Source organism: Mustelus asterias, chromosome 5 (genome assembly GCF_964213995.1).
Source record: "Mustelus asterias chromosome 5, sMusAst1.hap1.1, whole genome shotgun sequence".
NCBI classification, from domain to species: Eukaryota; Metazoa; Chordata; class Chondrichthyes; order Carcharhiniformes; family Triakidae; genus Mustelus; species Mustelus asterias.
In genome coordinates this window covers 10,984,183-11,008,251 of record NC_135805.1, presented here as the reverse complement: position 1 = coordinate 11,008,251, position 24,069 = coordinate 10,984,183, and the positions used below count along the sequence as shown (strand labels likewise).

Below are 24,069 nucleotides of genomic sequence, written 5' to 3'. Positions count from 1 at the left end.
GGACCTGGTGAAGTGTATCCCAGGATGTTGTGGGGGGGCCAGGGAGGAAATTGTGGATCCCTTAGCAGAGATATTTGAATCATCCACAGCCACAAGTGAGATGCCTGAAGATTGAAGAGTAGCAAATGTGTGCCTTTGTTTAAGAAGGGTTGCAGGGAAAAGCCTGGGACTACAGACCGGTGAGCCTAATGTCTGTAGTAGGTAAGTTGTTAGAAAGTATTCTGAGATACAGGATCTACAGGTATTTAGAGAGGCAGGGACTGATTAAGGACAGTCAGCATGGCTTTGTGAGTGGAAAATCATGTTTCATGAATTTGATTGAGTTTTTTGAAGGGGTAACCAAGAAGGTAGATTAGGGCAATGCGGATGACATTGTCTACATGGACTTTAACAAGTCCTTTGACAAGGTACCGCATGGTAGGTTGTTGCATAAGTTTAAATCTCTCGGGAGCCAGAGTGAGATAGCCAATTGGATAATAATTGGCTTAATGACAGAAGACAGAGGGTGGTTGTGGAGGGTTGTTTTTCAAACTGGAGGCCTGTGACCAGCGATGTGCCTCAGGGATCGGTGCTGGGTCCACTGTTTTTTCATTTATATTAATGATTTGGATGAGAATATAGGAGGCATGGTTAGTAATTTTGCAGATGACACCAGGATTGGTGGCATGGAAGTGAAGAAGATTATCTACGATTGCAACGGGATCTTGATCAATTGGGCCAGTGGGTCAATGAATGGCAGATGGAGTTTAATTTAGGTAAATGTGAGGTGATGCATTTTGGTAGATCAAATTGGGGCACGACCTACTCAGTTAAGGCCTCTTTCTATGCCTTTTAGCTTTGACAAAGGGTCATCTGGACTCGAAGCGTCAGCTCTTTTCTCTCCTTACAGATGCTGCCAGACCTGCTGAGATTTTCCAGCATTTTCCCTTTTGGTTCCTACTCAGTTAATGATAGGGCATTGTGAAGAGTTATAGAACAAAGAAATCTAGGGGTACAGGTTCATAGTCCTTGAGTGTGCAGGCACAGGTGGACAGGGTGGTGAAGAAGAAATTTGGCATGTTTGGTTTCATTGGTCAGAACATTGAATTCAGGAGTTGGGGTGTCTTGTTGAAGCACCCCTCCCACAAACATTCAATCCCCCCACCATCAATGAACAGTAGTAGCCGTGTGCACCATTTACAAAATGCACTGCAGGAACTCACCAAGACTCCTGAGGCAGCACTTTCGAAACCCATGACCACTACCATCTAGAAGGACAAGGGCAGCAGATATCCAAGAAAACCACCACTTGGAGGTTTTTCTCCAAGTCCCTCACCACCCTGACTTGGAAATATATCGCTGTTCCTTCACTGTCGCTGTGTCGAAATCCTAGAATTGTCTCCCTAACAGCACTTTGGGTGTTCCTACTTATCAGGGACTGCAGCAGCTCAAGAAAGCAGCTCATCTCCACCTTTTTAAGGGAAACTTGGGATGGGGAATAAATGCTGGCCAGCTAGTGACACCCACATCCTGTAAATGAATTTTTAAAAAATTCATCAGGTGATTAAGAGCATTAACTTCCATATTTCGATTTAATCAGAAATACCCAGGATACTTATTAATGTTGAAATCATAACCTCTGTGAATTGCTGTGCTGCATTCTTTAAATATTTGCTATTGGTGGATATTGAGTCTCATGGCATTGTATGGTATGAGTTGGGAATGTAATCAAATGTACTGCTTTACCCTGGACTCTTTTGAGCAGTGTGGCACAGTGGTTAGCACTGCTGCCTCACAGCGCTAGGGACCTGGGTTCGATTTGCTGCTTGGGTCAGTGTTTGTGTGGAGTTTGCACATTCTCCCTGTGTCTCCCCGGGTTCTCCGGTTTCCTCCTACAGTCCAAAGGTGTGCAGGTTAGGTGCATTGGCCATGTTAAATTCTCCCTCAGTGTACCCGAACAGGCGCCGGAGCGTGGCGATTTGGGGATTTTCATAGTAACTTCATTACAGTGTGAATGTAACCCTACTTGTGACTAATGAATAAACTTTACCAAGTGAAAGATGAGTAGCACATTGCATCCTTGACTTAAGCATTGTAGACGTTGGCCTAGTGGTATTATTGCGAGACTATTAATCCAGAAACTCGGCTAATGTTCTGGGGACCTGGGTTCAAATTCCACCTATGGCAATGGTGGAATTCGAATTCAATTAAAAAAAATCTGGAATTAAGTATCTACTGATGACCATGAAACCATTGTCGATTGTTGGAAAAATCAATCTGGTTGACTAATGTCCTTTAGGGAAGGAAACCTGTTGTCCTTACCTGGTCTGGACAACACGTGACTACAGAGCTACAACTCTGCCCTCTGAAATGGCCTAACAGGCCCTCAGTTGTATCAATCGCGACCAAGTCTCAACAAAGAAATGTAACTGGACGGACCATCTGACATTGACCTAGGCACTGGAAAAGACAACGGTAAAACAAACAGCCCTGTCGCCACTGCAAAGTCCTCCTTACTAACATCTGGGGGCTAGTGCCAAAATTGGGAGAGCGTCTCACAGACCAGCCAAGCAACAGCCTGACATAGTCATTCTCATGGAATCATACCTTACAGACAACACCCCAGACACCACCATTACCATCCCTGGATATATCCTGTCCCACTGGCAGGACAGACCCAGCAGAGGTGGTGGCACAATGGTATACAGTCAGGAGGGAATTGCCCTGGGAGTCCTTAACATTGACTCCGCACCCCATGAAGTCTCATGGCTTCAGGTTAAACATGGGCAAGGAAACCTATGACTGATTACCACATACCGTCCTCCTTCAGCTGATGAACCAGTATTCCTCCATGTTAAACAACACTTGGAGGAAGCACTGAGGGTGACAAGGACACAAAATGTACTCTGGGTGGGGGATTTCAATGTCCACCACCAAGAGTGGCTCAGCAGCAGCATTACTGATCGAGCTGGTCGGGTCCTAAAGGATATAACTGCTCGACTGGGTCTGCAGCAGGTGGTGAAGGAACCAACAAGAGGAAAAAAACATACTTGACCTCATCCTTACCAATCTGCCGGCTGCAGATGCATCTGTCCATGGCAGTATCGGTAAGAGTGACCACCATACAATCCTTGGGGAGACAAAGTCCTGCCTTCACATTGAAAATAACCTCCATCGTGTGTGTGGCGCTATCACCATGCTAAATGGGACAGACTTCGAACCGATCTAGCAACTCAAGACTGGGCATCCACTAGGCGCGTGGACCATCAACAGCAGTGGAACTGTACTCCAGCACAATCTGCAACCTCATTGCCCGACATATTCCCCACTCAACCATTACTTTCAAGCCAGGGGATCAACCCTGGTTCAATGGAAAGGACATGCCAGGAGCAGCACCAGGCATGCCTAAAAATGAGGCGTTAAACTGATGAAGCTGCTGAACAGGACTAGAACAAAGAACAAAGAAAATTACTGCACAGGAACAGGCCCTTCGGCCCTCCAAGCCTGCACCGATCATGCTGCCCGACTTAACTAAAACCCCCTACTCTTCCGGGAACCATATCCCTTTATTCCCATTTCATTCATGTACTTGTCAAAACGCCCCTTATCCGCTTCCACTACCTCCCCCGGCAACCATTTCCAGCCACCCACCACTCTCTGTGTAAAACATCTGCCTCGTACATCTCTTTTAAACCTTGCCCCTCGCACCTTAAACCTATGCCCCCTAGTAATTGACTCTTCCACCCTGGGAAAAAGCTTCTGACTATCCACTCTGTCCATACCTCTCATAATCTTGTAGACTTCTATCAGATCTCCCCTCAACCTCCGTCGCTCCAGTGAGAACAAACCAAGTTTCTCCAACCTCTCCTCATAGCTAATGCCCTCCATACCAGGCAACATCCTGGTAAATCTTTTCTGTACCCTCTCCAAAGCCTCCACATCCTTCTGGTAGTGTGGCGACCAGAATTGAAAACTATATTCCAAGTGCGGCCTAACTAAGATTCTATAAAGCTGCAACATGACTTGGCAATTTTTAAACTCAATGCCCTGGCCGATGAAGGCAAGCATGCCGTATGCCTTCTTGACTACCTTCTCCACCTGCATTGCCACTTTCAGTGACCTGTGTACCTGTACACCCAGATCCCTTTGCCTATAAATACTCCTAAGGGTTCTGCCATTTACTATATATTTCCTATCTGTATTAGACCTTCCAAAATGCATTACCTCACATTTGTCCAGATTAAACTCCATCTGCCATCTCTCTGCCCAAGTCTCCAACTGATCTATATCCTGCTGTATCCTCTGATGGTCCTCATTGCTATCCGCAAATCCACCAACGTTTGTGTCGTCCGCAAACTTACTAATCAATCCAGTTACATTTTCCTCCAAATCATTTATATATATTACAAACAGCAAAAGTCCTAGCACTGACCCCTGAGGAACACCACTTGTCACAGCCCTCCATTCAGAAATGCACCCTTCCACTGCTACCCTCTGTCTTCTTTGACCGAGCCAGTTTTGTATCCACCTTGCCAGCTCACCTCTGATTTCATGCGACTTCACCTTCTGCACCAGTCTGCCATGAGGGACCTTGTCAAAGGCCTTACTGAAGTCCATGTAGACAACATCCACTGCCCTACCCTCATCAATCATCTTCGTCACTTCCTCAAAAAACTCGATCAAGTTCGTGAGACACGACGTCCCCTTCACAAAACCATGTTGGCTCTCACTAATACGTCTACTTACTTCCAAGTGGGAATAAATCCTGTCTCGAAGAATCCTCTACAATAATTTCCCTACCACTGATGTAAGGCTCACCGGCCTGTAATTATCTGGATTATTCTTGCTACCCATCTTAAACAAGGGAACAACATTGGCTATTCTCCAATCCTCTGGGACCTCCCCTGTAATCATGATGTGGAGATGCCGGCGTTGGACTGGGGTAAACACATTAAGAAGTCTCATAACATCAGGTTAAAGTCCAACAGGTTTATTTAGTAGCCACCAGCTTTTGAAGCGCCGCTGTTTCATCACGTGAGTGAGATTTCAGTTCACAAACATGGCATATAAAGACACAAACTCAATTCACAAAATAATGTTTTGTGTAATAATTATTTCTTGGTAAATGTTGCTGGTCTGACTTCTCCCAGAATGCACCAATGAAGTCCCTCAACTGCCTTTACCGGATGCTCTAACTCCTGTTTATCACTGGAGGTGATCTTTCGCTTCCCACTTCTTGGTAAATGTTGCTGGTCTGACTTCTCCCAGAATGCACCAGTGAAGTCCCTCAGCCGCCTCTACCGGATGCATGCCAAACTGCATAAACAGCAAGTGATAGACAGAGCTAAGCGATCCCACAACCAATGGATCAGATCTAAGCTCTGCAGTCCTTCCTCATCCAGTCGAGAATGGTAGTGGACAATTAAATAACTCATTGGAGGAGGAGGTTCCACAAATGTCCTCACCCTCCATGATGGAGGAGCCCAGCACATCAGTGCAAAAGATAAGGCTGAAGCATTCGCAGCAATCTTCAGCCAGAAGTGCCAAGTGGATGATCCATCTCGGCCTCCTCCGAAGGAGGATGAGTCCCCAGCATCTCAGATACCAGTCTCCAGACAATTTGATTTACTCCACGTGACATCAAGAATTAGTTGGAGGTGTGAACACAATGGGCCTTGATAACATTCCGGCGATAGTACTGAAGATTTCCGTTCCAAAACCTGCTGCTCTCCCAGCCAAGCTCTTCAGTACAGTTACAACACTGGCATCTACCTAACAATGTGGAAAATTGCCCAGCTCTGTCCTGAAAGAGCAGGACAATCCAAGCCTGCCAATTATCGCCCAATCAGTCTACTCTTGATCATCAGTCAAGTGATGGAAGGGATCATCAACACTGCTATCAAGCAGCACCTGCTCAGCAATAACCTGCTCCGTGAAGCCCAGTTTGAGTTTCGCCGGTCACTCAGCTCCTGACCTCATTACAGCCTTGGTTCAAACATGGACAAAAGAGCTGAATTCCAGAGGTGAAGTGAGAGTGACAGCCTTTGACATCAAGGTCGCATTCGACCGATTGTGGCATCAAGGAGCTCTGGCAAAACTGGAATCAGTGGGTATCAGGAAGCAAACTCCCCACTGGTTGGAGTCATACCTAATACGTAGGAAGATGGTTGTGGTTGTGAAGGGTCAGTCACCTGACCTCCAGGACACCTCTGCAGGAGTCCCTCAGGGTAGTGTCCTAGGTCCAACAATCTTCAGCTGCTTCATCAATGACCTTCCCTTTGTCATAAGGTTAGAAATGGGGATGTTTGCCAATGATTGCACAATGTTCAGCACCATTCACGACTCCTCAGATACTGAAGCAGCCCATGTTCAGATGCAACAGGATTTGGACAATATTAATGCTTGGGCTGACAAATGACAAGTAACATTCGCGCCACACAAATGCCAGGCAATGACTATCAGCAATAAGAGACACTCTAACACCGCCCCTTGACATTCAATGGTGTTAGCATCACTGAATCCCCCACTGTCAACATCTTTGGAGTTACCATTGACCAGAAATTCAACTGGACTCGTGACATAAACACAGTAGCTACAAGAGCAGGTCAGAGGCTAAAAATACTGCAGCGAGTAACTCACCTCCTGACTCCCAAATCCTGTCCATCAGCTACAAGACACAAGTCACGAGTGTGATGGAATACTCCCCACATGCTTGGATGGGTACAGCTCCAAAAACACTCAAGAAGCTTGACACCATTCAGGACAAAGAAACCCTCTTAATTGGCACCGCATCCACAAATATTGATTCACTCCAGCATCTCAGTAGCAGTGTGTACTATCTACAAAATGCATTGCAACTATTCACCAAAGATCCTCAGACAGCAACTTCCAAACCCACAACCATTTCCGTCTAGAAGGGCAAGGGCAGCTGATGCATGGTAACACCATCACCTGCAAGTTCCCCTCCAAGCCATTCACCATTCTGATTTGGAAATATATCGCCGTTCCTTCGCAGTCGCTGGGTCAAAATCCTGGAATTCCATCTCTAACTGCATTGTGGGTCAACCCATAGCACGTGGACTGCAGCATTTCAAGAAGGCAGCTCACCACCACTTTCTCAAGGGCAACTAGCGATGGGCGATAAATGCTGCCAGGCAGCAATGCCCATGAATTAAAAAAAAGAGATTTGAGAAGTAGAGTGCACATTAGAGAGAACATGAGCGGCTTTCTGGTGTTGGTTATACAGGAAGGGGAGAGAGACTAAACCTAGGTTGAATGGCTGCTGCTGGAGAGGAAGCATTGAGCCCGGACCACAAAAAAGGAATCAATCCTGAGTATTTGGTATTGCTTCTAGTTTACAGCGTGTCACCTCCCCTCTCTTTCCTGTCTGAAGCAATTGGTGATATATGACAAAAATGGTATAGGACAATCAATATGAAGTCAAGTGGGGGAAAGAAACAAGTGAGTATTGATCAAACATCTTTGTAAATGTAACAGCTTTCAGATTTTAGTTTAAAAATATGACTTTCAAAGCAAAAGGAGGAAATCATTCCAAGCCATTTTGTCTGCAGTAGCTGTTTGATGAAGCAATTCAAATCTATCCATCTGCTCTCTTCCCATGGCCATGTATTCTCCTCTCTTTCAATTATTTATCCATTTTCTATTAAAAGGTTTGAAGTGCTGTGCACAGGGGAAGATATGGAAAAATTTATAATGGTGATGTCAATCGGGAGGTTCTCAAAAGTTACCAGCAAAGACTGAGCTGCCTGGATCTTGTTTCTCTGGGAAACAGACTGAGTGATGGCCTGGTAAAGGTCTACAAAATTATGAAGGTGTTTGATAGGGTAGACTTAAAATAAATTTCCACTTATGTGTCCAGAACTAGGAGCCATAAATATAGGCAAGTCACCAATAAGTTCAATTTACTCAGAACATGGCTAGAATGAGTAATTTGCTGCCATAAGGAATAGTTGAGGTGAGGTGGATGCATTTAAGGGGAAACTAGGCATTTCCCCAAGAAACACATGTGATAATCCCCATGAGTTCCATGGGAAATCTCTAATTGATCTCCTTGTGGGGCTTATTGAATACGAGTTCTCTTGGTAACAGGCAATGGCCTGCACAGATAGAACTCGTTACCAGAGCCCTTTAAAAGGCAGGCACCAGGAAGGGACTGCAAGATTGTTGTCCTAGTGGGGACTTGTGTATGTATGCCATGGAATAGTGGCTTTATTTTGTGTTTAATAATAAATACCATTTCTTTCCAGTCCAGCTTCCTGAGTTATTACCGATAGCCTGTAACATAAGCACTGACATAGACCAGTTGGGTTAAATGGCCTGTTTCTAGGCCTGCAATGTCTTGTGCAACTCTTTGTAAAATTTGTTGATCTCTGTCTCCAACAATTCCTGAGCCAGAACATGCATGTTGATACAGTACCTCTGTGACCACTATTATAAAAGTGAGTTGTAATATTGATGTGAAAAATTTCCCCCAGTGTCATGCTGTTTTTTCCATGCCAGTCAGAAGAACCTATCTATCTCTGTCTTAAAGACACTCAATGACCTGGCCACCCACCTGACGAAGGAACAGCCTGTTCCAAAAGTTAGTAGCTTTTGCTACCAAATAAACCTGTTGGACTTTAACCTGGTGTTGTTAGACTTCTTAAAGTCAGAAGAACAACAGAGAGAGACCAGACAGACCCTGAGTGGGAACTCTCTTTCCAGTCATCCTGCAATCTTGTGCACGGCTTGTTGTTGACACACTCCTGGCAGCAGCTGCTGATTCCAAAAGAAAAGATAGAAATTGCCCATTAATGTCTTTCGATTGTCTCAACACAGAATCCAGCAAGACCCTTGAGTCCAGCCTGAAATTTTGGACTCAAACAATTTTACCCACCCTTTCACTTTGTAACTTCGTTGTGTGTATGTGAACTCTTAATTACGTGTGTGTGAGAGAGATGGAGAGTTTTTATTATTTTTATTAGACCAGCTTTGAGTACAATAAAAACTATTCTCTCTTACTTTAAAGTTGTTTGTGTATGTGACCATAAGACATAGGAACAGAATTAGGCCACTCGGCCCATCGGGTCCGCTCCGCCATTCAATCATGGCTGATATTTTTCTCATCTCCATTCTCCTGACTTTTCCCCATAACCTGGATCCCCTTATTCATCAAGAACCTATCTATCTCTGTCTTAAAGACACTCAATGACCTGGCCTCCACAGCCTTCTGCGGCAAAGAGTTCCACAGATTCACCACTCTCTGGTTGAAGAAATTCCTCCTCATCTCTGTTTTAAGGGATCGTCCCTTTAGCCTGAGGTTGTGCCCTCTGGTTCTAGTTTTTCCTACTCGTGGAAACATCCTTTCCACGTCCACTATATCCAGGCCTCGCAGTATTCTGTAAGTTTCAATAAGATCCCTCCTCATCCGAATGGAATGTTGGCCTTTATCGCGAGGGGGATATAATATAAAAGCAGGGAGGTCTTGCTGCAACTGTACAAGGCACTGGTGAGGCCGCAACTGGAGTACTGTGTGCAGTTTTGGTCCCCTTATTTGCGAAAGGATATATTGGCCTTGGAGGGAGTGCAGAGAAGGTTCACCAGGTTGATACCGGAGATGAGGGGTGTAGCTTATGAGGAGAGATTAAATAGATTGGGTCTGTACTCATTGGAGTTTAGAAGGATGAGGGGTGATCTTATAGAGGCATATAAGATAATGAAGGGGCTGGATAGGGTCGAGGTGGAGAGATTCTTTCCACTTAGAAGGGAAACCAGAACTAGAGGGCACAGCCTCAAAATAAGGGGGGGCCGGTTCAGAACAGAGTTGAGGGGGAACTTCTTCTCTCAGAGGGTAGTGAATCTCTGGAATTCTCTGCCCATTGAAGTGGTGGAGGCTTCCTCGTTGAATATGTTTAAATCATGGGTAGATAGTTTTCTGATCGATAAGGGAATTAGGGGATATGGGGAGCAGGCGGGTAAGTGGAACTGATTCGCTTCAGATCAGCCATGATCTTGTTGAATGGCGGGGCAGGCTCGAAGGGCCAGATGGCCTACTCCTGCTCCTATTTCTTATGTTCTTATGTTCATCCTTCTAAACTCCAACGGGTACAGACCCAGAGTCCTCAACCATTCCTCATACGACAAGCTCTTCTTTCCAGGGATCATTCTTGTGAACCTCCTCTGGACCCTTTGCAAGGCCAACACATCCTTCCTTAGATCAGGGCACAAAACTGCTCACAATACTCCAAATGTGATCTGACCAGAGCCTTATACAGTCTCAGAAGTACATCCCTGCTCCTGTATTCTAGCCCTCTCGACATGAACGCTAACATTGCATTTGCCTTCCTAACTGCTGACTGAACCTGCATGTTAACCGTAAGAGAATCTTGAACAAGGACTCCCAAATCCCTTTGCGTTTCTGATTTCCTAAGCATTTTCCCATTTAGAAAATACTCTATGCCTCCGTTCCTCCTTCCAAAGTGCATAACCTCACACTTTTCCACATTGTATTCCATCTGCCACTTCTTTGCCCACTCTTCAAACCTGTCCAAGTCCTTCTGCAGCCCCCCGCTTCCTCAATACTACCTATCCCTCTACATATCTTTGTATCATCTGCAAACTTAGCAACAGTGCCTTCAGTTCCTTCCTCCAAATCGTTAATGTATATTGTGAAAAGTTGTGGTCCCAGCACTGACCCCTGAGGCACACCACTAGTCACCGGCTGCCATCCTGAAAAAACCCCTTTATCCCCACTCCCTGCCTTCTGCCTGTCAGCCAATCCTCTATCCATGCCAGGATCTTAACCTTAACACCATGGGCACTTAACTTATTTAACAGTTTCCTATGCGGCACCTTGTCAAAGGCCTTCTGGAAATCTAATTAAGTTACGTACACTGGTTCTCCTTTATTTAACTTCCTTGTTACCTCCTCAAAGATCTCTAACAGGTTTGTCAGACATGACGAAGCTGTGCTGACTCAGTCCTATTTTATCATGCACTTCCAAGTACTCAGTGACCTCATCTTTAATAATGGACTCTAAAATCTTGCCGGTGACTGAAGTCAGGCGAACCAGCCTATAATTTCCCATCTGCTGCCTCCCTCCCTTCTTAAACAGTGGTGTTACATTAGCTACTTTCCAGTCCTCTGGGACCCTCCCTGTTTCCAGTGATTGCTGAAAGATCACCATCAATGCCTCGACCCTTTTAGAATCCTGGGGTGTAGTCCATCCTACCCAGGTGACTTATCCACTTTCAGACCTTTCAGTTTCCCCAGACCCTTCTCCTTAGTGATGGCTACTACACTCACCGGAGCCCCCGATTCTCTTGGAGCTTTGGCATCCCACTGGTGTCTTCCACCATGAAGACTGATGCAAAGTAATTATTCAGTTCCTCTGCCAGTGCTTTGTTTCCTATTATTACTTCTCCACCTCATTTTCCAGTGGTCCAATGACTGTTTTAGCATCTCTTACCTTTTATATATTGAAAATGTATTTAACATCATAACAGTTAAATAGTTAAACACACTGAAATGGCAAGCACATTTAAAAAAAGACCTGTCGCAGTCAACTGAGGAGTGGAAAAAACGAGAATCATTCTACCACTTCTCACCTGATCGTAACAGAAGTTTGGGGCCCACCTGGGATTGGACTAATAGACGATGAGAAATTGGAAGCTGGAAATCAAATTGATTCCTAAAAGTATTTCAACAAGTTCAGACAAATTTCCTTTTGGTTTACAGTCTGAGAATATGTCTCCAAATTCGAGTCCAGTACTTCCATCAAACCAAAGTAATTTAGGACACTTTAAAAGCCCTATCTGTTGAACAGCAATGGAGTGTAGCTAGGCATTTTGAAGTGAGTATCTGCAAAGCTACAGAACTTGAAATCTGCACACTTCTGGTCTCCCATTTTTCAATTGCTTCTGAACAGCAAGAAATAGGCATTGAATCTGAAACTAACAAGCTTAAAGCCAGACTCACTTTTCAAAGAGAACTGAGGGACTGCTGTGTACTCTGTTTCACGGAGACGTGGCTCACTGCTGCTTCACCGGACTGTGCCCTACAACCAGAGGGCTTTACAATCCACCAAATGGACCATACAGTGGCCTCAGGCAAGGCTCGGGGAGGTGGGGTCTGCTTCCTAATCAACCTCTCGTGGTGCCTCGACGTAGCAACACTGGCGAGTTTCTACTCCCCGGACTGAGAATACCTGATGCTAAAATGCCACCCCTACTACCTCCCACGGTAGTTCACCTCCATTATCCTGACAGCAGTTTGCATCCCACCCCAGGCGGACGTGAAGACTACGCTGGACGAAATATATACCATTACAAATAGCCTTGAGATGAAACACATCGAGGCCTTGTTCATCGTGGCCTGGGACTTCAATCAGGCCAAGCTCAAGGGTGCCCTACCAAGATAACACCAACACGTCTCCTGTTCCACCAGAGGCCAAACATTCTTGATCACTGCTACACAAATATCAAACATGCCTACCGCTCTATTGCCCGCCCACACTTTAGCAAACCACACCACAAGGCTGTGCTCTTGCTCCATGCTTACAAGCAAAAACTGAAACGGGAGAATCCATCAAAGAAAGTTATGCAATGTTGGACTGAGGAATTGGATGTTCTCCTACAGGACTGCTTAGAGTCAATAGACTGGTCTGTATTTAAAAACTCTATGACCAGCCTGAAGGAGTATGTCACTACAGTAACTGACTTCATTAGTGTGTAGAAGACTGTGTGCCAAAGAAGAAAATCCATGTGTTTCCCAACAGGAAACCATGGATGAACAGGGATATCCACTGCTTGCTGAAGTTTAGGTCTGAGGCGTTCAAGTCAAGTGACCCTGACCTATATAAAAAAGCCAGATGTGATCTAAGGAGATCCATCAAAGATGCCAAAAGACAGTACCGGACCAAGCCAGAGTCCCAGGCTAGCCACACCGACCCCCGCCGACTATGGCAAGGTCTGCAAGACATAACAGGCTACAAGATGAAGCATGTAAAATCGCCGGGCACCAATGCACCCCTCCCAGATGAGCTCAATACATTCTATGCCCATTTTGAACGAGAGGTCAGTGAGAGGTCCTCCACCACCGAGGTTACCATTGCAGATGTCAGAGCAGCCTTCTCGAAGGTCAACCCATGGAAAGTGAATGGCCCAGATAGGGTACCCGGACGAGCACTCAGATCCTGCATGGACTAACCTGCGGTGGTATTCACAGACATCTTCAAGCTCTCTTTATGACAATCTGAGGTCGCTACCTGCTTCAAGAAGACAACCATCATCCCGGTACCAAAATAAAGCCAGACAATGTGCCTTAATGACTATTGCACTCCTGCACTCAACCCTGGAACACCTAGATAACAAAGACACCTATGTCAGACTCAATTTTATCGATTACAGCTCAGCCTTCAACACCATTATTCCACTGAAACTTATCTCCAAATTCCGTGGCCTGAGGCTCAGCTCCTCCCTCTGCATCTGGATCCAAAATTTCCTAACCCGACAGCAATCAGTGAGGATCGGCAACAACACCTCCACAATCATTCTCAACACCGGTGCCCCACAAGGCTGTGTTCTCAGCCCCTTACTATACTCTTTCTACACCTATGACTGTGTGACCAAATTCCACTCCAACTCGATTTTCTAGTTTGCTGATGACACCACTGTGGTGGGTCGGATCTCAAACCATGATGAGACAGAGTACAGGAATGAGATAGAAAATCTGGTGAACTGGTGCAATTACAATCTCTCACAATGTCAACAAAACGAAGGAGATGGTCATTGACTTCAGGAAGCGTAAAGGAGGACATGCCCCTGTCTACATCAATGGGGACGAAGTAGAAATGGTCGAGAGCTTCAGGTGTTTAGGTGTCCAGATCACCAACAACCTGTCCTGGTTCCTCCATGCCGACGCTATAGTTAAGAAAGCCCACCAATGCCTCTACTTTCTCAGAAGACTAAGGACATTTGGCACGTCAGCTACGACTCTCACCAACTTTTACAGATGCATCATAGAAAACATTCTTTCTGGTTGTACCACAGCTTGGTATGGCCCCTGCTCTGCCCAAGACTGCAAGAAACTACAAAGGGTCGTGAACGAAGCCCAGTCCATCACGCAAACCAGTCTCCCATCCATTGACTCTGTCTACACTTCCCGCTGCCTCGGAAAAGCAGCCAGCATAATTAAGCACCCCACGCATCCCGGACATTCTCTCTTCCACCTTCTTCTGTCAGGAAAAAGATACAAAAGTCTGAGGATACATACCAACCTACTGAAGAACAGCTTCTTCCCTGCTGCCGTCAGACTTTTGAATGGACCTACCTTAAATTAAGTTGATCTTTCTCCACACCCCAGCTATGACCGTAACACTACATTCTCTACCCTCTCCTTTCCTTCTCTATGTAAGGTATGCCTTGTCTGTATAGCGTGCAAGAAACCATACTTTTCACTGTACACGAATACATGTGACAATAGTAAATCAAATCAAAAGGCTAGCATTAACAAGGATACAACTGGAGCAGTGGAAACTAGAACTAAAATTTCAAGAATAAAAAGAGGAAAGAAAAGAGACAGGAAAGAAAGGAGGAGAGAGAATTCGAGGAAAGGGAAATTCAGACAGTGGGGTTCAATTCCGGCATCAGGTCACTGTCTGTGTGGAGTTTGCAAATTCTGCGTGGGTTTCCTCTGGGTGCTCTGGTTTCATCCCAAAGTCCAAAAATGTGCGGGTTCGGTTGATTGGCCATGCTAAGTTGACCTTAGTGTCGGGATTAGCAGGGTAAATACGTGGGATTATGGGAATAGGGCCTGGATGGGATTGTGGTTGGTGCAGACTTGATGGGCTGAATGGCCTCCTTCTGAATTGTAGTGATTCTATGATTCTATGAGACAGCTTCAACGGAGTAGGGAATAATCAGCTGCATCCAGTGGAGTTGCAACTAGTGAGGTAAATGACCCGAGCTCAGGATTGAGTGTTGAGCTCCCAATTGGCAGTCAGATGTAATGAGGAGGATGTGGAAGCATTTTTGTTTAATTTGAAAAGCTTTCAGCAAGGCATGGACTCTTCTATTCCAAAGCAGATCAGTGGGAAAAGCCTATGAGGTTTATTCCCTGTTGTCCAACAAAGGCTTGTCAAACTGAGATGACCAAAATTTCTTGTGCAGGAACTAGAACCAGGGGTGTACTGCCAATAATTCTGAGCTTCCCAGAAACAACCTGAACAAACTTACATCGAGTTCAAAAGAGTTATTCAACTTGCTTTCAACCAATGGATATGGTGCTTAAGATAGATTTGAAGATTTGCTTCAAAATGTTTCCATGTAATATTCCATAAGACCATAAGACCATAAGACATAGGAGCGGAAGTAAGGCCATTCGGCCCATCGAGTCCACTCCACCATTCAATCATGGTTGATTTCAACTCCATTTACCCGCTCTCTCCCCATAGCCCTTTATTCCTCGAGAAATCAAGAATTTATCAATTTCTGTCTTGAAGACGCTCAACGTCTCGGCCTCCACAGCCCTCTGTGGCAATGAATTCCACAGACCCACCACTCTCTGGCTGAAGAAATTTCTCCTCATCTCTGTTCTAAAGTGACTCCCTTTTATTCTAAGGCTGTGCCCCCGCGTCCTAGTCTCCCCTGTTAATGGAAACAACTTCCCTACGTCCATCCTATCTAAGCCGTTCATTATCTTGTAAGTTTCTATCAGATCTCCCCTCAACCTCCTAAACTCCAATGAATATAATCCCACGATCCTCAGACGTTCATCGTATGTCAGGCCTACCATTCCTGGGATCATCCGTGTGAATCTCCGCTGGACCCGCTCCAGTGCCAGTATGTCCTTCCTGAGGTGTGGGGCCCAAAATTGCTCACAGTACTCCAAATGGGGCCTAACCAGTGCTTTATAAAGCCTCAGAAGTACATCCCTGCTTTTGTATTCCAAGCCTCTTGAGATAAATGACAACATTACATTTGCTTTCTTAATTACGGACTCAACCTGCAAGTTTACCTTTAGAGAATCCTGGACTAGGACTCCCAAGTCCCTTTGCACTTTAGCATTATGAATTTTGTCACCATTTAGAAAATAGTCCATGCCTCTATTCTTTTTTCCAAAGTGTACGACCTCGCACTTGCCCACGTTGAATTTCATCAGCCACTTCTTGGACCACTCTCCTAAACTGTCTAAATCTTTCTGCAGCCTCCCCACCTCCTCAATACTACCTGCCCCTCCACCTATCTTTGTATCATCGGCAAACTTGGCCAGAATGCTCCCAGTCCCGTCATCTAGATCGTTAATATATAAAGAGAACAGCTGTGGCCCCAACACTGAACCCTGCGGGACACCACTTGTCACCGGTTGCCATTCTGAGAAAGAACCTTTTATCCCAACTCTCTGCCTTCTGTCTGACAGCCAATCGTCAATCCATGTTAGTACCTTGCCTCGAATACCATGGGCCCTTATTTTACTCAGCAGTCTCCCGTGAGGCACCTTGTCAAAGGCCTTTTGGAAGTCAAGATAGATAACATCCATTGGCTCTCCTTGGTCTAACCTATTTGTTATCTCTTCAAAGAACTCTAACAGGTTTGTCAGGCACGACCTCCCCTTACTAAATCCATGCTGACTTGTCTTAATCCGACCCTGCACTTCCAAGAATTTAGAAATCTCATCCTTAACGATGGATTCTAGAATTTTGCCAACAACTGAGGTTAGGCTAATTGGCCTATAATTTTCCATCTTTTTTCTTGTTCCCTTCTTGAACAGTGGGGTTACAACAGCGATTTTCCAATCCTCTGGGACTTTCCCTGACTCCAGTGACTTTTGAAAGATCATAACTAACGCCTCCACTATTTCTTCAGCTATCTCCTTTAGAACTCTAGGATGTAGCCCATCTGGGCCCGGAGATTTATCAATTTTCAGACCTTTTAGTTTCTCTAGCACTTTCTCCTTTGTGATGGCAACCATATTCAACTCTGCCCCCTGACTTTCCTGAATTGTTGGGATATTACTCATGTCTTCTACTGTGAAGACTGACGCAAAGTACTTATTAAGTTCCTCAGCTATTTCCTTGTCTCCCATCACTAGATTACCAGCGTCATTTTGGAGCGGCCCAATGTCTACTTTTGCCTCCCGTTTGTTTTTAATGTATTTAAAGAAACTTTTACTATCATTCCTAATGTTACTGGCTAGCCTACCTTCATATTTGATCCTCTCCTTCCTTATTTCTCTCTTTGTTATCCTCTGTTTGTTTTTATAGCCTTCCCAATCTTCTGACTTCCCACTACTCTTTGCCACATTATAGGCTCTCTCTTTTGCCTTGATGCATTCCCTGACTTCCTTTGTCAGCCATGGCTGCCTAATCCCCCCTCTGATAACCTTTCTTTTGTTTGGGATGAACCTCTGCACTGTGTCCTCAATTACTCCCAGAAACTCCTGCCATTGCTGTTCTACTGTCTTTCCCACTAGGCTCTGCTTCCAGTCGATTTTTGTCAGTTCCTCCCTCATGCGCCTGTAACTACCTTTATTTAACTGTTGCAAAGTTGGGCCGAGAGGTGGCGGATGGAGTTTAATGCGGAGAAGTGTGAGGTAATTCACTTTGGTAGGAATAACAGATGTGTTGAGTATAGGGCTAACGGGAGGACTTTGAATAGTGTGGAGGAGCAGAGGGATCTAGGTGTATGTGTGCATAGATCCCTGAAAGTTGGGAATCAAGTAGATAAGGTTGTTAAGAAGGCATATGGTGTCTTGGCGTTTATTGGTAGGGGGATTGAATTTAGGAGTCGTAGCGTTATGTTGCAACTGTACACAACTCTGGTGCGGCCGCACTTGGAGTACTGTGTGCAGTTCTGGTCCCCACATTACAGGAAGGATGTGGAGGCTTTGGAGAGGGTGCAGAGGAGGTTTACCAGGATGTTGCCTGGTATGGAGGGGAGATCCTATGAGGAGAGGCTGAGGGATTTGGGATTGTTTTCGCTGGAAAGGCGGCGGCTAAGAGGGGATCTTATTGAAACATATAAGATGATTAGAGGTTTAGATAGGGTGGATAGTGATAGCCTTTTTCCTCTGATGGAGAAATCCAGCACGAGGGGGCATGGCTTTAAATTGAGGGGGGGTAGTTATAGAACCGATGTCAGGGGTAGGTTCTTTACCCAGAGGGTGGTGAGGGATTGGAATGCCCTGCCAGCATCAGTAGTAAATGCGCCTAGTTTGGGGGCGTTTAAGAGATCCGTAGATAGGTTCATGGACGAAAAGAAATTGGTTTAGGTTGGAGGGTCACAGTTTTTTTTTTAACTGGTCGGTGCAACATCGTGGGCCGAAGGGCCTGTTCTGCGCTGTAATGTTCTATGTTCTATGTTCTATGAACCTTCACATCTGATTCTGCCTTCCTTCTTTCAAATTGCAGACTGAATTCTACCATATTATGATCACTGCTTCCTAAGTGTTCCCTTACTTTAAGATCTTTTATCACGTCTGGCTCATTACATAACACTAAGTCCAGAATAGCCTGTTCCCTCGTGGGCTCCATCACAAGCTGTTCCAAAAAGCCATCCTGTAAACATTCAATGAATTCCCTTTCTTTGGGTCCACTGGCAACATTATTTACCCAGTCCACCTGCATATTGAAATCCCCCATGATCACTGTGACCTTGCCTTTCTGACATGCCCTTTCTATTTCGTGGTGCATTTTGTGCCCCTGGTCCTGACCACTGTCAGGAGGCCTGTACATAACTCCCATTATGGTTTTTTTGCCTTTGTGGTTCCTCAACTCTACCCACTTTGTGGTTCCTCAACTCTATTCAGTCTTACAGATCTGGAAAACCTCCGATTTGGTCCAATTTGCTGCCTTAATTGCTTGTTAAACTTGCATGTTCGCTTTGTGATTTATGAACAAGGACACCAGGTCCCTTTGGACGTCAAGACTTCCCAGTCCCACACTATTTAAGAAATACTCTGCATTTCTGTTTGTCCCACCCAAATAGATAATTTCACATTTTTCCACATTATATTTCCATTTGCCATTTTCTTGCATACTCACTTAGTTTGTTTAAATCTTCTTGAAGCCTCTTTGCATCTTCCTCACAACTCTTCGTTCCCACCTCGTTTTGGGTCCCCACATCCAAATCATTGATAAAGATTGTGAATAGTTGGGCCCCAAGCAATAATCCTCACGGCACCCCATTTGTCACAGCCTGCCATCCCGTGAGTGATCCATTTATTCCTATTTTGTTTTCTATCTGTAAACCAAGCCTCAGTCCATGCCACTATATTACCCCTCCAATCCCGTGTGCCCTAATTTTGCTGAATAACCTCTCATGTGGGATCTTAACAGGACCCTTCTGAAAATCCAAATATACCATATCCACTCGTTGCCTCTTATCTAAGTACCAGTTATCACATCCTTTAGTTTCTAGCAGTTTTCCTTCCTACTGATATGCTAACAGGTCTTCAGTTCTCTGTTTTTCCCTTCCTCCTTTCTTAAGTATTGGGGTGACATTTGCAACTTTCTAAGTTGCAGGAACTGTTCCAGAATCTATCAAATTTTGGAAGATGGCCAACAATACATTCATTATTTCTACAGCTACTTCTTTCAACATTCTGGAATATGGATGATCAAATCCAGGGGATTTATCAATTATTAATTTCTCCAGTGCTACATTTTTAGTAAAATTAAGATATATCAAGTCTTCATTCTCACAAGTCCCATGGTTCTCTTGTATTTCAGGTTGACTTTTTTCCGAAAAAAGTCTACTTTAGGTAGCTGCTGTTGATGGAGCCACATCTCAGTATGCTGAAGTTTCAGGATGTGGGAACTGCAACACAACCAACAGAGGGCAACATAAATCTATGTTTAATCTGAATCTTTTCTCGTTAGGACAACCGTATTTGCTAATGGCTCCCTGCTACTTACCAACGTGAAATCTCGCAGCTTTGGTGTGTACAGATGTGTTGGTCGGGGTCCGAATGGGAAGCCCACAATGCTGGAAGCTGCACTGCGTATGGCAGGTATGACTAAAGAATAATGTAAATATTAAGTGTCAGCTACCATGTTCATGTGTTGTAGTATGAAGTCAGTAGTGCAGATACTGTAATGCTGGAAAGGAAAAAACAATGGTTAGCTTTTATTTTTCATCCTTTCTCTTTTTCTTCTGCAGTAGGTTGTTGGAGGAAGGATGCTCTGAACATAAGTAAATTAAAGATCACTGCAGCTTTTGAGTGACATTTCAATTAACATTTTAGGTGAAGGAACATAAAGACTTACATGAGTAAAAATGATCTCTGCAGGTTTCAGCTGCTTTAAACTTTGTCACAAATTAATGGGTGCCAGCAATGTACAGTCATATCCCTCTTTACAGTTATGGAATGGAATTGGTTCAAATTTTCAGCTTATTTTCAGGACTCACCTGATGAAGGAGCACTGCTCCGAAAGCTCGTGATTTCAAACAAACCTGTTGCACTTTAACTTGGTGTTGTGAGACTTCTTACTATTTTCTGCCAGTTAGAGGTTGAATTTTGTCTTGCTTCCAAATGGACGACGGTTTGATTATCAGTCTATTAATTGGATTGTCTTGAGGGTTTGCAGCTTGTGTGGACAACTACAGAGAGGAGGAGAACACTGACCACAGAACTGTGGTATGGGGGATCTTTTTTCATTCATTGGGTGTGAGCGTTGCTGGCTTGGCCAGCATTTATTGCCCATCCCTAATTGCCATTGAGAAAATGGTGGTGAGCTGCCTTCTTGATCTGCTGCAGTCCATTCAGTGCTGTTAGGCAAGGAGCCCCAGAATTTTGATGCAGCAAGTATAATTGCAAGTCAGGATGGTTAGTGCCTTGGAGGTGAACTTCCATGTAGTGTTGTTGAAGCCTGGATTCAGAATGTCTCCTTGGGGCAAGAGAGGAACTTGGAATGGGAGGGGGAGAATCCAGTTGTTGTGGTTCACATAGATACCAACGACATAGGTGGGACTACAAAAGATGTTCTGTTAAAAGTGCATAAGCAACTAAGGGCTAAATTTAAAAAATCAGAACCACAAAACTGATTATCCTGGGTTACTACCTCAGCCTCCAATAAATTGGTATAGATAAATAAGATCAGAGTTGAATGTGTGGCTCCAAGGTTTTGATGGTAGGAATAGGTTTTGAGTCATGGGGCACTGGTATCAGTATTGGGGACTGAGGAAGCTGTTCAGCTGGGACGGTCTTCACTTTAACCGTCCTGGGAACAGGGTTCTGGCAAGTCGTACATCTAGGACTACAGAGAAGGCTTTGAAACTAAAGGGTTCACGTGAGGCAAGGTTTGGAAAGTTAAGAGAAAGGATGAGGCAATATTTCCAGATAGGATAATCATAAAAAGAGAGTAAGTACTCAAAGGGTTGGAAGCCTTGAAAGCTGATAAGTTACCAGGGCCAGATGAATTGTTTCCAAGGATGTAAATGGAAAGTGGGAGGCCTTCAAAGGAGAAATTTTGGGAGTGCAGAATTTGTATGTTCCTGTCAGGATTAAAGGCAACGTAAATAGGAATAAGGAACCTTGGTTCTCGAGGGAGATTGTAACACTGATTTAAGAGGAAGAGAGAGTTGTATGAAATGTACAGGCAGCAAGGAACAGATCAGATGCTCGAGGAGTATAAAAAGTGCAAGAAGCTACTTAAGAGGGAAATCAGGAGGGCTAAAAGAAGACATGAGGTTGCTTTGGCAGACAGAGTGAAGGAAAATCCAAAGAGCTTCTATAGGTATGTTAGGAGCAAAAGGATAGTGAGGGATAAAATTTGTCCTCTTGAAGACCAGAGTGGTAGACTGTGTATGGAACCAAAAGAGATGGGGGAGATACTAAATGGTTTTTTGCATCCGTATTTACTGAGGAAACGGGCATGGAGTCTACGGAAATAGGGCAAACAGGTAGGGAGGTCATGGAACCTTTACAAAACAAAGAACAGTACAGCACAGGAAACAGGCCCTTCGGCCCTCCAAGCCTGTGCCGCTCCTTGGTCCAACTAGACCAATCGTTTGTATCCCTCCATTCCCAGGCTGCTCATGTGACTATCCAGGTAAGTCTTAAACGATGTCAGCGTGCCTGCCTCCACCACCCTACTTGGCAGCGCATTCCAGGCCCCCACCACCCTCTGTGTAAAAAACGTCCCTCTGGTATCTGAGTTATACTTCGCCCCTCTCAGCTTGAGCCCGTGACCCCTCGTGATCGTCACCTCCGACCTGGGAAAAAGCTTCCCACTGTTCACCCTATCTATACCCTTCATAATCTTGTATACCTCTATTAGATCTCCCCTCATTCTCCGTCTTTCCAAGGAGAACAACCCCAGTCTACCCAATCTCTCCTCATAGCTAAGACCCTCCATACCAGGCAACATCCTGGTAAACCTTCTCTGCACTCTCTCTAACGCCTCCACGTCCTTCTGGTCGTGCGGTGACCAGAACTGGACGCAGTACTCCAAATGTGGCCTAACCAGCGTTCTATGCAGCTGCATCATCAGACTCCAGCTTTTATACTCTATACCCCGTCCTATAAAGGCAAGCATACCATATGCCTTCTTCACCACCTTCTCTACCTGTGTTGCCACCTTCAAGGATTTGTGGACTTGCACACCTAGGTCCCTCTGTGTTTCTATACTCCTGATGACTCTGCCATTTATTGTATAACTCCTCCCTACATTATTTCTTCCAAAATGCATCACTTCGCATTTATCCGGATTAAACTCCATCTGCCACCTCTCCGCCCAATTTTCCAGCCTATCTACATCCTGCTGTATTGCCCGACAATGCTCTTCGCTATCCGCAATTCCAGCCATCTTCATGTCATCTGCAAACTTGCTGATTACACCAGTTACAGTTTCTTCCAAATCATTTATATATATCACAAATATACAGATTAAAGAGGAGGAGGTGCTCGCTGTCTTGAGGCAAATCAGAGTGGATAAATCCCCAGGACCGGACAGGGTATTCCCACGGACCTTGAGGGAAGCTAGTGTTGAACTTGCAGGGGCCCTGGCAGACATATTTAAAATATCAGTATTCACGGGGGAGGTGCCGGATGATTGGAGGGTGGCTCATGTTGTTCCGTTGTTTAAAAAAGATTCCAAAAGAAATCCGGGAAATTATAGGCCAGTAAGTTTGACGTCGGTGGTGGGCAAGTTATTGGAAGGTGTGATAAGGGATAGGATCTACAAATGTTTGGATAGACAGGGACTTATTAGGGAGAATCAACATGGCTTTCTGCGTGGTAGGTCATGTTTGACCAATCTATTAGAGTTTTTCGAGGAGGTTACCAGGAAAGTGGATGAAGGGAAGGCGGTGGATGTTGTCTACCTGGATTTCAGCAAGGCCTTTGACAAGGTTCCTCATGGGAGGTTAGTTAGGAACGTTCAGTCGCTGGGTATACATGGGGAGGTAGTAAATTGGATTAGACACTGGCTCAATGGAAGAAGGTAGTAAGAAGTCTCACAACACCAGGTTAAAGTCCAACAGGTTTATTTGCTAGCAAATACCATAAGCTTTCGGAGCACTGCTCCTTCGTCAGATGGAGTGGATATCTGCTCTCAAACAGTGCACAGACACAGAAATCAAGTTACAGAATACTAATTAGAATGTGAACCTCTACAGCCAGCCAGGTCTTAAAGGTACAGACAATGTGGGTGGAGGGAGCATTCAACACAGGCTAAAGAGATGTGTATTGTCTCCAGACAGAACAGCTAGTGAGATTCTGCAAGACCAGGGGGCAAGCTGTGGGGGTTACTGATAATGTGACATAAATCCAACATCCCGGTTTAGGCCGTCCTCATGTGTGCGGAACTTGGCTATCAGTTTCTGCTCAGCGACTCTGCACTGTCGTGTGTCGTGAAGGCCGCCTTGGAGAACGCTTACCTGAAGATCCAAGGCTGAATGCCCGTGACTGCTGAAGTGCTCCCCCACAGGAAGAGAACAGTCTTGCCTGGTGATTGTCGAGCGGTGTTCATTCATCCGTTGTCATAGCGTCTGCATGGTTTCCCCAATGTACCATGCCTCGGGACATCCTTGTCCCGATGTCCCGAGGCATGGTACATTGGGGAAACCATGCAGACGCTACGACAACGGATGA

At 45.0% G+C, this 24,069-nt stretch overlaps 1 protein-coding gene across 2 annotated transcripts in view; it reads left to right on the top strand.

Annotated features, from left to right (window-relative positions):
• ptk7b (protein tyrosine kinase 7b) overlaps positions 1–24,069 on the top strand; it is a 362,591-nt gene that overhangs the window by 218,573 nt on the left and 119,949 nt on the right. For both annotated transcript variants that reach the window (XM_078212160.1, XM_078212161.1), the window contains exon 6: positions 19,856–19,986. In XM_078212160.1, the coding sequence (XP_078068286.1) occupies positions 19,856–19,986 (131 nt within the window). The remainder of the gene's footprint in view (positions 1–19,855; positions 19,987–24,069) is intronic.